Raw genomic sequence first — 13,398 nt, forward strand, 5'->3', positions numbered from 1 at the left:
TAGTCCAGGTCTCTTCCTATTCATTTCTCCTTCTTTCCATCCTCCCTCCTTCTCTTCCTTCTTTCCTCAGGGGCCAGACGTGCACTGTGGTCTGACATTTCCTCCACCTCCCCCGCTCTCTCTCTCTCTCTCTCTTCCCCTCTCCCCCCCCATCCGCCATACATGTCTAATAATGTCTGTGCTGTTCCTTGGCAGACTTGAACGTGTACAACTTGTTTGAGAGCAATACACTGCAGACCTGTATGAGGTGGAGTGTGGACCCCGGGGATGCTCAGTTCAAACTAAAATCCTGTTCACAGGTGAGCCTTTGTGCAGTAAGCACAGAGCCAAGTCAGCATCTGCAAGTCTCACGGGAGATGCCAGGCTGAGAAGTCGCAGTGTGAGACTGAACTCAGAGGAGCCCACACGCTGAGCATCCCACGGGGCAGGGGCCATGGAGCAACAGCACAGGGACAGTGTGGCCACAAAGGGACTTGGGAACACAGGGCTGCATGAACTGTCTGTGGTGGGTACCCTATAAGACCAGAGGGGAACAACTCAGTTCACCAATATGTGAGCCAGTAGGTTTCTTGGCAGTGCCAGGAAGAATATAGAGCTCTCCGTGTGTGAGGGGAGAAAACCAGACAGCTCCCGCATGAACTGCTTAGAGACAAATAACAGCATTGCACAGCCACCATGCTGAGCACTTCATAAGCATTACAGCATTTAATTTTCCAAACCACCCCATATGATTGGGATTATTAACGTATCTGTCTAACATAAGGAGACTGAAGTGCAGAGGGGGTGGGTAATTTGTTCAATACTTGAGTATGCAGCTGGAGAAACTCATTTAAATCCAGGTCTCTTTAGGTCCAAAGCCAGTGATGGGAATTCCAGCAATGTGGGACCTCCTCACCGTGGGGCTCAGGGCACAGAGACGTGGCATGGATGTCCAGGGTTAAGGGGCTGCAGCGGAGGCCAAGCCCCTGTTCCTAGAGATCAGCTTTGTCTCCAGTGTCATTGGCCGGCCATTGCTCACCCGTGCTGTGGACATCTGCTTGAGTGTAGACTTTCTGTCACGTGCTGGGGGCAAAGTGAGCCTGGTCTCTGCCGCTCTGGGGAATCATTCTGCAGGAAGGTACAGGAAGACACGGTCCCAGTTGGGTGTAGTCAAGGCCACCCTGGTGGAAGCATGCCGAAGGGCATGGCCGATCTGCTGGTGGGGTTTAGTGGCTTCTCTGAGCCTGGATACAAAAGCAGCAAGAAAGTGGCCCAAGGCAGGGAAAAAGGAGGGGCTGCGTGCCAGGGCACAGGGCCGAGGCCTGGCTTCCCAAGGAGGCGGCCTATGGAATGGCGTAGTGGCCCTTTGGGGCCAGGATCTCATCTGGGGCCCTCACAATTTGCTGTCGCCCTGCATTTATTTAATTTGCCAGAGGGCATGTGTGCTCATCATAGAGAGACAGAGAGGAGAGAGAGAGAGGAAGAAATCATCCCCCAGTGGGGCGTGATCACGCTGCACTCCCTTCTCCTCCATTTTTCCATCTTGTCAAGACTAGGGGCACACAAGCACATGCACCTGGAGTGTTTTTCAAGCTGCCCTGACCAGGCTTGAACCACGGCGGGCTACGTGAGATCTGGCTCCCTTCACCACCAGGCCGCGGGGCAACCCTACCCCGTGCTTCTGACCAAGGCCCAGCTGCTGCAGTGCTGCAGAGGTCTAGCCTGGGTCTTTGTCCCACCACTCACATGCCATGCTCCCAGGATCTCCACACATGGGCTTCATTCGTGGGTGGGTTCTTGCTGTCCAACACAGGTCCTGGTCCTCCCTGTCCTGGGTCAATGCTCCCCCCTGGGGCCCCTGCTTTCTGCTTCTGCTCAGCCTCTGGTGCACTGTTGCCCAGGAAGCCTCGCCAGGATGAGGCCTTCTGCAGTTTCAGGAGACCTGGCTTCTTTCTGATCACAGGCTCAGGGTTGTCCTCACGCCATAGCATCTGCATCAGGGCCCAAGCCCCTTGGAGGAGCGAGGGGATGGAAAGAGTCAGGAACCACAGCAGAGGTGTGGCTCCTCCGGTCTTCGGGAAGAAGTCTGCACCCATCACAAGTACAATGAAATCCTCCAGGCCAAGAGAAGAACACGTTCCCTGCGTCCTACACACAATGGGGACCTCAAGGCTCCGCAGAGGATGACGGCAGTGCAGTGTCGCAGTCAGAAACCCTGGGGGCTGGTGGAAGGCTGGCTGCTGGGCCCCAGCCCACAGTCTCCGACTGCCTGGTCTAGGTGGGGCCTGCGAACCTGCACCTCCGGCAGTTCCCCAGGCTGTGTGGATCCTGCAGGCCTCCGCAGGGCATTTCAGGAGCCAGCTCAGTAGTTGCAACTCGAGCCGAGATCCACGGCTGCAGTGCTGGCTGCCCTCTTCCCTGGAACTGCACATGGCCAAAGGGAGCCGCTGCCCGAAACGTTAGCATGAGCTGCACCCTCTCCCAGCCCGTGCCTGACTCAGGGGCAGCTCTGTAGTCCAGTTGGTGCCCCAGAGCTCCCTGCGCGGCCAGGCAGCCCTCCCTCCAGCATGGATCTAGGTACCACCCAGACTGCCTCATTCAATTCTCACAACCTCACTGGGAAACCGTGGCACAGAGAGGTTAGGCGGCTCAGCTGAGTCACATAGCTGGCTGCGCGTGCAGCTGCCACTGTCTGACTCACTGGGCTCTCCTGGCCCCTGGCTCTGATCCATGACAACCTCACAAAACACGTTAGAGGGGCTCTCTCCTTTGATCCTTCCCACAGCTCCCAGAAGTCATTAGAGTTTTGTCCATTCAACATTTGAAGAAAGTGAGGCCGGAGGAAAGTGACTGACCTCACAACCCCTTTCAGTGAGGTAGAGACAGAACTTTCTGACTCATCGTCTTGCACTCCGTCTCTAGGGTGACAAGAAGAACTAACAATGCCTTATTGAGCGGCCAGTGGGTAGCCTAGTGGTTAAGGCACTGGATTCCCACATGGCCAATGCAATTTGAGTCCTAGACCTGGCAGCTTGAAAATCATGCTGGGTGTGTGTACATGCATGCCCCAAATCCCAAGACGAGAATGGAGGACTCTGGCCTGGCCAGGTTTTGGCATGACCATCCCCCCCAGGAAGTGATTTCTCACTTTCCTTCTCACTGTCTTGCCCTGTAAGCGGATGCACCTTATGACAAAAATCTAAAAACAGAAGAAAACAAAACAAAGCCAATGCCTTATTGGGAGAGAGGCTTCCCCATTTGCAGCATCCCAGGCCCACAGCTCCATCCACACACAACCCAACGACAGGTCCTAGGGACGCTCACCTCAACATTCCCTTCCTTTTCTCTTGCTGCCAGGAGTTTGGAGGAAGTGCCAACACTCCCCTCCCCGCCCACCAACTCTGTCCCAGCTGAGTGCGTTGACCAGACCCACACTGGACAGGGCCAGCCCAAGGCTGAGGGCTGGAGTAAGGGAGGCTTCTGGGTTGAGAGCACAAGATATTTGGGTCAGGGGAACAAGGCTCCATCTTTTCTCCACCACTTCCTAGCTATGTGTCTTTGGACAAGCCACTTGCCCTTTTGAGTCGTGGGTGCATGCCTATGAAATGAGGATCATTCTCTCTTCCTCCAAATCCACAGGGGTGGTAGAGGGGACGCCATGAGCGGCAGGCTGAAACAACGGGCTACAGACCACCACCAGGCTTCCTCTCCAACGACGGTGTAGACAGCTCTGTAAAGTTCGTGAGGTGTTTACACAGTATTTATTTTTCATTCGGTCATTCAGTCAGTCAGCAAACCCTTTTCAGATGCCTGCTCCATCCACACACAAAGCCAAGTATCAGGGATACCATCGGCACGTTTGGCCCACACATTCGCTCCGTTACTAGACACCTTCCGCTCCATCGTATTCGAGGCTCAGGGAGAGACTCCAGGGCTCCAGACTCATGGGTAAGGGCTCCTGGCTGAGCTTCAGGCTGTCACCCTCCCGCCTGCGCCAAAGCTGGAAAAGCTCCCAGCCCCAACTTCCATGGCACATCAACGCTCTCTCCTGGAGCTTTAATATTTAGATGAGTTTTATTTGTCTTGCTGCCTTTTATAAAGACTCTGAGTTCTAAATGGACAAAGCCACAAGATGCGAGAAAGAGCGCACGAGACTGACTTTTTATTATCCAGCTAGAGCAGGGGAAAATGACTCCAATAAATCTCCCGTTTTATGTGTTCCAGACATTCCGTGGAGCCAGCGATGGCTTCTCAGCAATGCCGGCGCTACATTAAAAGCTCATTTTCCCAAACATGGCACTGAATATGCGTGCGGAGGAAAGAGCCATTATGCCGAGTAATATCGAAGCCGCAGCTGACAAATGCTGCCGGGATGTTCTCTGAATTCTCCCTCCTGACTCCGGAGCAGGTCTCGGAGCATGCAGGCCGTCACGCTTGGCACCCTGCCTGCGATGGGAGTTAAACACCTGCCCCTTGCACTCTTCACAGCCAGGGGTCACGGCTCCGATTAGGAGCCTGGCAGGGGTGGAGAGGTGGGTACCAGAGAGCGCCTACGCGATCGTAAAACATCACACACTGTTTTATGAACTCCAGCAGAGGGACTGGTGATTGGATCTGACCAGAGAGGTTGATGCAAGTGTGAAGTTTCCTCTTAGTATTTTGCAGCCAGACCTCTGGCCCCCATGGTCTAGCCTCAGGCCCACTGCCTCCAGGAAGCCTTCCCTGCCAACACGCTCCTCCAGACTTCTGTTCCTCATTCCAAGCTCTGAGCACCTCCCACTTCATTCTGCAGTTATTATGGATGTGAATGGCTCAACTCACATCGAGGCACAGAAAGTGGGTCTCAATCCTGGCTCACTACCCCTCATTCATTCAGTGGAAGGCCATATAGGTTAGATTTTGGGAGCACAGGCTGGGGAATTGGCCTGCCGGGGACAGCAGGTAGAGGCCAAACCTTGACACTACTATTTCAGTGGTTGTAGCCAGGTTAGTTACTTCTCCGTGCCTCTGTTTTCTCATCTAGCAAAATGGCGACAATAATAGTACATCCTTCTTGGGGTTGAGGATTCAGTGAGATAAACACAAAGGGCTTCGGTGGAGTCAGCCACATCAGTAGGTATAAAGCAATGTTATTCACCCTTTTATTTAGGAGTAATTGGCCAAGGGGATACAGGGTCAGCAATGGGGTCCCCCAATGCCAGGCTAAGGTATCTGACTACGGGATGCATGAGCAGCGCCAAGGGGCGGCTGTCACCGTTCTGCTCGGGGGATGCTCTGGGTCAGCAAGCCGCCTGTGCCAGCTCTTGTCAAGCATGGAGGTTATGAGGCCAGATGAGGCTGCCATGGGGAAGCCAATGACCCCATGCTGAAATCATGGCTGCCCTCCCCTGTTGTGAGTGCCCAGGGCATCTTCCACTCTTCTGCGGCATGGGCACCACTCTGTGGGCAATGACGGGCACCCCCCCCAGCCGAAGAGTACAGAGAGCACTGGACCTGAACTCACAGGCTCCGGTTCAAGTCCTCGCTTGACCCTTTTTTAGCTCTGGGATCTAGAACAGGCCATTCCCTCCTCCCACACGCTCAGTAAAAACACGGAAGGCTGTCTCCAGGCCCTTCTTGAGATGCTGGCGTAGAGAAGGGTATGGAGCAGGCCCCGTCATCAGGTTGTCGGACCCAGGGGCAGCCCAGGTGAGCATGTAACGAACGACACAGACTGCCATGAAGTCAGACTGATCCCACCTTTGTTCAAATTCTTGTGTCATTCATCTCTCTCTCTCTCTCCCTCTTTTTTTTTTTTTTGGTGTTAATTGTGATTTTTAAAAATATTGCACAAAAATATTACGTACCTTGCTTCATAAGAGTTTAGGCATTCCCTTAAGTTTTATAATTGGGACAAATGTCTTACCTGTCTCACCCTAGTCCCAGTCCAGAGGCTCCCAACAGCCTCAGGAAGAAGATTCCTGGTCCTTAACAGGAACAGGAGAATACCAGATGGGCAAGCGGAAAGTCTTCCAGGCAGAGGAAACAACATGCAGGGGGTACTTTATCTACCCGGGGACATTTACCAACGCCTAGAGACATGTTTTACATTTTGATTTTGATGGGGGAGTGTTGCCAGAGGCCAGGAATAGGGTGGAAACCAAGGGTGGTACTAGACAGCGACAATGCCCGGGACTCCCTATAACGGGTGATTACCTCGCCCGAAATGTCAGCTGTGCTGAGGTTGAGAAGCCCTGTGCCAAAGGACAAAGGTGGGGACACCATGGCGGGGGGCCCTCCTCAGTCTGAGCTCCAGACTGCTCTAGGCCTCAGTGTCTGCACCTGAAAAATGGGCACAGTAATAGTACCCGCTTCAGAGGGCTGATGGGAGGCACCAGGCCTGTGCACCGCAGGTGCCCAATAAATGTCTATGCCCCATCTTCCCCCACTTGGAACACATCCCAACTTTTGAGCTCAAAAGAGACAGCATCGCTGAGTTCCAAAGAAAACCAGGATATGGAAAAGAACGTGTTTTGCTCCTTTCCGACCTTTCTTATGGGGAAAACCATGAATCTTATCTCTTCAACAAACGTGATCCTGTTCACAGAAAACTGGCCTGCATGCTGGCTTATCACTGGCCTCAGTTTTAACAGGGACTGAATTTTTATGACCAAGTTGTAAACCTTTGCAAAACCCATTTTGAAACTTAAAAACGCTGACAGATTCTTAACGACCATAGCTGCTAAATTAAGCATGAGGGATGGGGCGGGACACAGGCGTGTGAAAGAAAACAAAAGTGCCCTAAAAGAGTTAGTGGAGGTAAAATAATGTTCATTAAAAATAGAAAAACAAACACACACACACACACAATCTTTTGTGTTCAACTTCACACTCGTACATCATAATGTTCCGGTAAAAGGCCATTTCCCCCTGAGATAATAAAAGAATTGAATTTTTCCTTATCGGTCATCTATTTTTCTAGCCGAAGCTATTACTCCCGCTCTGGGGTTGCTAGGCAACAAGAAATATTAATAGCAGCTTTTATTAGCTTAGCTTTTGCAGCCGAGTACCAGAATGAGAAAATGGGAAACATAAATGTGTTACATAAATCTTTCAACCTTTCAGAGCCGGTGTTAGTCTCTGTTTTCATAATGATTTATTGAAGTGATGGTTCATTTATGAGAAAAAGGAGTGCAGGATAAGAAAACGGAGCAGTCCCCCGCAGGAGTGTTTGAAAATAAATAATTATAGCAGGAGAGCAAAAGCTGTTTAAAGCCATTTTTCTGAGTTTTAGAAAATGTAAAAAGACATATTTCTTTCACTTACTGCCTCTGAAAAGAGGGGGCAGGGCGTTTTATCCTGACTTTGGTGCACACAAAGAAACCTTTGGGCCCCTGGCTACACCCACCTAGAACCTGCAGGGGACCTTTTGGGAGATGGTCCCACCCCCTCCTACCCCGGAGGGAGGGAAATTGGACCAAATCCACACCCAGCTGCAGTCTGAAGGCAGTGCTGGAAGCCATGCGGCTAGCTGCGGTTTGGGTCCTGGGTTGGTACGAAAACACACTTGCTGCTAAGGTGTCCAGAGCCTCTTGGTGCTCAGGTGTCCAGAGCCTGAGGGGCTAGAGGGCTGGGGAAAGGGGTGCAAAACATACGACCCTGTCAAGGATGCTTTTTTTTCTTTTAATTTTTAGGGATGCTTTTCTTTCTCATTTGCTTTCTTGTATGTGCACGTGCACACGCTATCATGAATAAAATAAATAAAACAACAACAAAAGTAAACAAGCACCCAGGAAAGGCCCAAACTGGAGGGACCCCTGTGGACACCCCCACTTTTACTAAGATGGATCCTTCTTCTGGTCACACAGCCAAGAACTGTCACCTCGTGGGGCCTCACTTTCTTGGCAAGCAAGGGCATTGCTGCTTTGCTGTTGCTTTTAAGCCTCCGCCTTGACCAAGGTTCTAGTGTATTAACACACACCCCCTGCCCACTCCCAGCTGGGGCTCTGCCCCCACCCTCAGGCACCTGCTTTCCCAACAGCTTCTTCTTGGATCCCACCTCCACAAGTCAGCTGACCACTGCCCCAGCAAGGCTGACACCCAACAGGTCTGGCTGGGCAAAACGAGGGACTGAAGCCACCCAACCCCTACCAACACAATGAGTAAATAAACAGTCACCCCATTTATGGAGTGCCTTCAGTATGCCACTTCACTGCATCCAACCCTGGGTCAGCCTAAGTTCCCATGGGGCAAGTAAGACAGCCTTCATTCCACAGAGGAAGAAACTGAGACTCGGGGAGGATTAACTCCTTGCTCTGGGTCACAGGGTGGCAGGTGTGGGGGTGGGCAACAGTGGGGGAGCCGGGTTTAGAACTCAGGTCACCCTGACCACAGAGCTATGCTCCTAACTACTGGATGATACTATCTACCCAGAAGCAGAACACCTAGTAGATGACAATGACGGCCACACAGTCTTTTTCCCCCGCCCCCCCCCCACATGTGACTCTGCCATTTTCCCTTCCAGAGGTAGGAGCTGTGGATTGCGCTAACAGTGGATACCGGAAGTCGGGAAGGGGAGAGCCTGGTTAACAGACACCACAGTGAGGGAGAAGTGGGCTGAGTGCGAGAGCAGGAGCGCGCAGTGGGACGGCAGTGGGGACAGCCCAGCATGTACTCCAGAACAGAAGAGCGGATTCCAGAGGGCACAGCACAAACTAACGATAAGCGTTTGAGACGGGGGTATGTTCACTGTCCTGATTTGACCATTACACGGTACACATGTTCTGAAAAACTGCACTGTACCCCTTAAATGTGTACAACTGTTGTACGTAAATGAGAAATGATAACTTTTTTAAAAAGTGGTGGGATCTATTTGGTGGGATCTACCTCGATGCTGGGCTTAGCCGATGGGACAGCAGTGAAGGGGACTGTGGAATAGGTTTGAAAAGTGCTTGCACTTTGAGGACAATGCTTTCTGACACTCCTGGAAACCCTGTGACTGACACCAGGTGGACAAGCCCAGGCTGCCATGTGACAGGAGACCCCATGGCCAGGTCACCCCCACTGGTCCCAGCTGACCTTGCGGCTACTGCTGAGATGTGACAGTCCCTGGCAAGCTGCAAGCTGACTCCAGAAATTGTCTGAGCCCGTTCAGATCAAAATAACTATCTGGATGGTCCCCAGAACCCTGAGGAGCAGGGCTCATCGCTGTAGCCCACTGAGCGTTGGAGTGGTTTGCTACAGATCAAAAGCTCACTGACACAATCACGAAGCAAAACAAAACCCACACGTGTGCATTAAGAAGAAGGAGTAGGTGGGACTAGGGGGTCTCTGCTGCCCCCTATGGCTCAGAAATCCAGAGGCTCAAGGGTTGGGGGGCTTTAATCCCTGTGCTTCAGACCTAGGAGATCCCCCATGTCTCAACTTGTGAGAATCAAACAGGGCGAACTTCCTGTGTGTGTGTGTGTGTCTGTCTGTGTGTGTGTGTGTGTGTGTGTGTGTGTGTGTGTGTGTGTGTGTGTAACAGGACGAAGAGAGGGAAAGGAGACTGGAGAGAACAGTACAGAACGGGAGAGAGGGGAGAGGTAGGGGGGGGGGATATTAAGGACCTCCTAGAACCAATACTCAGGCCCCGACTCTAGGATCCAGGTACCCCCGCCCCCCAGCTTCTAAGCCCTGCCCCTAAGCCCCAGGCCCTAACAGAGGGCTGCAGGCTCTCTCACAGGATCCATCTCTAAAACAATGTGGTCAAGTGACAACTAAGGTACAGCTCGACCCCCTCTCAAACAGCCATCTCAGGACACCAGCTTGCAAAGGCCCTTCATCTGGGCTGGGTGTCCCTGAGCCATGGCCTCTAGTTCCCTGTGTGTGGCAAAAGGACCAGTCCTGGAAAGATGCTCTGGGACACAGACCTAGAGCCCAAAGGATCTAAAACTCAGCACCCAAGACTGATCTGAGATGGCAGGATTTGGGCCCCAGGGGCCAGTGGCCTGTGTGATGGTGGTGGGAGGTGCATGGACTCTCAGACCCTCTGCCTGTCTAGTATGTCAGAGTGGACAAAACACGCATGAACATTTTCCCACTTGTGAGTGCACCGGAGCTGGAACCCCAACTCCCAGGTCACAGATGGGAAAACCGAGACACAGAGACAAGTAACTTGTTCAACACCCCAGAGAAAGCAAACGAGAGTCAGAGCTGGAGGGAGAGTGCCTGAGCGACATCCGCATAGCACCCCTGTGTTAAGTGGCCACACAGCTCCTGTGACCCACAGGACTCAGCTCAGGAAAACCCTGGGTTTCCCAGAGTCCAGAATCCATGGCTGGTGGGGAAGAGCTGTCCTAGAACTTGGTTCCCCTTGGGCCCCAGCCCCCACCTGCCCGAAGCTCCTCCCAAAGTTTCTCTAGTCCTTCCAAAGGTGCAAGCTCTCCAGGAACTTGTCTGGGAACGCCAGGCTCTGTCCCTTCCTAGGGTAATTCCTCTCCTGGGGAAGCCAGGGCTGAGAGCTCGAATACTTCCCAAGGACGACTTCAAAATAAATAATTTCAGACTTTACAGAAGCTGCTTAATAAATTCCACTCTTTGAGTTTCTTTGGGTATTTTAGAAACTGATTTATACATACAATATCTTTCTCAAAATGAGACAATCAACACAGGATAAAATTATTGAGTTATGAAAATAGGGGTCAGATGGAGGTGCAGCACTTTAAATTAAACCGGCAAAATATATCTTTCATACTAAATTGACTCTTTTTGTCTTGGAAATGAATGTTTAATCAGTTAAGACGCTGAAGTCGAGGGAGAAGCCTTAAGCATATTTAATTTTGTAAAAGGGGCCTGATTCCAATACTGTACAAGGTTCCTGCTAGCTCCCATTCATTCAAAGCAGCAGGGCTGGTTCTCACGCATGCCCCTGAGGCTTAAGGGGCCAGGGCAGGGGGCTGGAGGAACTGGTGGCCTCTGGGGTCAGAGCCAAGGAGGACTTGGCCTGTATGAGCTGGCTGCCAAATGCCTTGGCCCAGCCCAGCCCACCTGTCTAGGGATGACATCCTTGGTGCACCTCCATCTGAGGGGCCCTGGCCATCCTCTGTGTCATGTGTGGCCCTGCAGTTGGCTGTCCCGTACCTCAGTCACCTGGAAAAACTGAGAGGTGGAAGTAGAGGACAGAGCTGGGTAGGAATTCTAGTTTTGCTGCTTAAGAGGGTATGACATTAATTCATTCATAAATACTTAGAACCTACTCTGTCAGGCCATCCCTTCCCACCTCTGAGGCGGGGGCCCCTTCCAGGTGCATGGCGCACATGCACTGATGCTGTTAGAGCATTCGCAACATGTTCAGAAAGGGACTCACCATTTTCTGTCCCTCTGCACCAGAGTGTTCAAGGGCATTTTGCAGATCCTGAGCCCAGAACAAGGCCTGGTATCTAGCATGTGCTCAGTAAAGCTGCTGCAGAGCTGAAGATCAGTGTGGCAGGTTGAAAATGTCCCCCAAAGCTATCAGGCCCTGATCCTTAGAACCTGTACATGCCATCGTGTTCGGAAAGAGCGTCTTTGCAGATGTGATTAAGTGGGAGATCTTGAGATGGAGAGATTATCCTGGATTATCCCTAAAAGTCCTAAATGCCATCACGAGGGTCATTATAAGACAAGACAGAAAGAGCTTTCACTGACAAAAGGGAAGGCCACATAAGACCGAATGCAGAGACTGGAACGATGCGGTTGCAAACAGGGAAGGCCAGCAACTTCCAGACGCTGGAGGCAAGGGCTGCCGGAGGAGGTGAGGTCCTGCCAGCACCTTCAGTTGAGCCCAGGGTACTGATTTGGGACTTTAGAGCTGCAAGAGAATATGTACCTGTGGTTTTAAGCCACCAAGCTTGTGGTAATTTGTAGAGCAGCCACAGGAAATTCACAAACACCTACCTCCTCCGAGCCTCCATCCCCTCACGAGAGTCAGAGCTACCTCCCTCGGTTCTGTCTTGGGAGCAGTATGTGAGAAAGTGTTTGCAAAGCCCTCTGCACGGTGCTTGACACCTAGCAGGTGTTAACACAAACTCCAGTGACACCCCAGAGCCTGCATGCCCATGCACACACAGACACACACCCTTCATCCTGCAGTTCAGACGAATCTACAAACTGTCTTTAAGGGCCCCCTTGTCTCCCTTTCCCAGATAGTCCCAATGTATGTCCATGTTCTTATCTGGTTTTCCCAGTCGGTCTGGGCGCTCTCCCCTGGGTAATAGGGTTTGGCTTATCTTTCATTACATAACGAAGGAATATAAAATTCAGTGAACCCTTGCTAAGTCTGACTAATGGAAGAATTAAGGCTATCTCAATTTGTGAAGCATCTTAAACATGAGCTAGTTTTAAAGAAATCTGGAAAACGACTGCAAAGTGCCTATTTGGACAGAGCCCAACAAAAGCATTTCCTGGGAGGGGTGACTAGGGGGGTCATCCTTGATAAACAGATAACATGTTTTGCAATTATCCGGGCTATTATAACCAGGTAGCCTTACAGCCGTACCTGTGAGTGTCTGCAGTCTGTTCCTTTAGGTAAATGAGACTTAAGGGAAAACACTGCCATTTGGTTACAGTAGGAACCCATTTTTATTACTAATAATAACCATAGCAAATACTCCCTGACTGTTTACTCTCTGCTAGACATTCGCTGAGACTTTTTATACATTATCTCAGAGACACAGTCTTTTTTTTTTGTTTTTTTTTTTGAGAGAGATTTTCACTATAGGGTGTGTGTGCTCGCCAGACAGACAGAGGGAGACATAGAGACAGAAAGCGAGAAATCATCCCTCAGGGGGGATGGTCACGCCGCAATCCCTTCTCCTCCATTCTCCTCTCAGGATCTTGGGCACACACGCACACGCGCCCAGTGTGAGTTTTAAGCCATCAGGTCCGGGACGCGAACCACGGTCAACTATGTGGGAGTCCAGCGACACAGCCATTACGCTAACTGCTGGTTCCCACAGAGACACAGTCTTGAGGTGGGTACAATTATGATACCAAGACAAGGAAACTGAAATGCTAGAGGCAGAGCCAGGATTTGTCTGGAATCCATGTGACTCCAAAGCCCACACTAACCACTATACCACCCTGTCCCTACCAACCTCTGGCACCAAAGGCCAGCAACCCTGTGGCCCAGAACTTTGCCACACTCACCCTGCACCATGGCTCACACATGACCAAGGTGCCCACCTGGCCCTGTCCTAGCTTGTGTTACCATACATCCCAAACTATCTGGAACAGTGAGGTTTTTGTTGGAAATTAGCTGGGTAAGCAGGTAAAGTACAGGCATCCAACCACGTGGAATTAAAGCCATATGACCGCGGAGTGGAAGTGATTCGGTCTCTTAGAGAGGGAGGAGGAAGCTAAAGACTTGCATTATTGATGGGCCCAGAAGGAAAGTATTCTTCGAGAATGGAGCCATCAATT

At 51.4% G+C, this 13,398-nt stretch overlaps 2 protein-coding genes across 6 annotated transcripts in view; both read right to left on the bottom strand.

Annotated features, from left to right (window-relative positions):
- TOX2 (TOX high mobility group box family member 2) overlaps nucleotides 1-13,398 on the bottom strand; it is a 233,546-nt gene that overhangs the window by 33,823 nt on the left and 186,325 nt on the right. The window lies entirely within an intron of this gene.
- LOC102493919 (uncharacterized) lies at nucleotides 738-2,809 on the bottom strand. The gene is made up of 2 exons (XM_006147574.2): nucleotides 1,726-2,809; nucleotides 738-1,107 (listed from the first exon to the last, which is right to left on the bottom strand). Exons 1-2 carry the CDS (start codon nucleotides 2,409-2,411, stop codon nucleotides 1,056-1,058), a joined length of 738 nt encoding a protein of 245 aa, XP_006147636.1. The 5' UTR covers nucleotides 2,412-2,809; the 3' UTR covers nucleotides 738-1,055.

Source organism: Tupaia chinensis, unplaced genomic scaffold (genome assembly GCF_000334495.1).
Source record: "Tupaia chinensis unplaced genomic scaffold, TupChi_1.0 Scaffold000216_1, whole genome shotgun sequence".
NCBI classification, from domain to species: Eukaryota; Metazoa; Chordata; class Mammalia; order Scandentia; family Tupaiidae; genus Tupaia; species Tupaia belangeri.

Excerpts from the sequence above, each read along its gene's own strand:
- LOC102493919 (XM_006147574.2), bottom strand. The coding sequence starts at position 2,411 with ATGTGCAGTTCCAGGGAAGAGGGCAGCCAGCACTGCAGCCGTGGATCT. Across the intron at positions 1,108-1,725 it reads AGATCCTGGGAGCATGGCAT|AATGATTCCCCAGAGCGGCA; the intron begins GTGAGTGGTGGG and ends ACCTTCCTGCAG.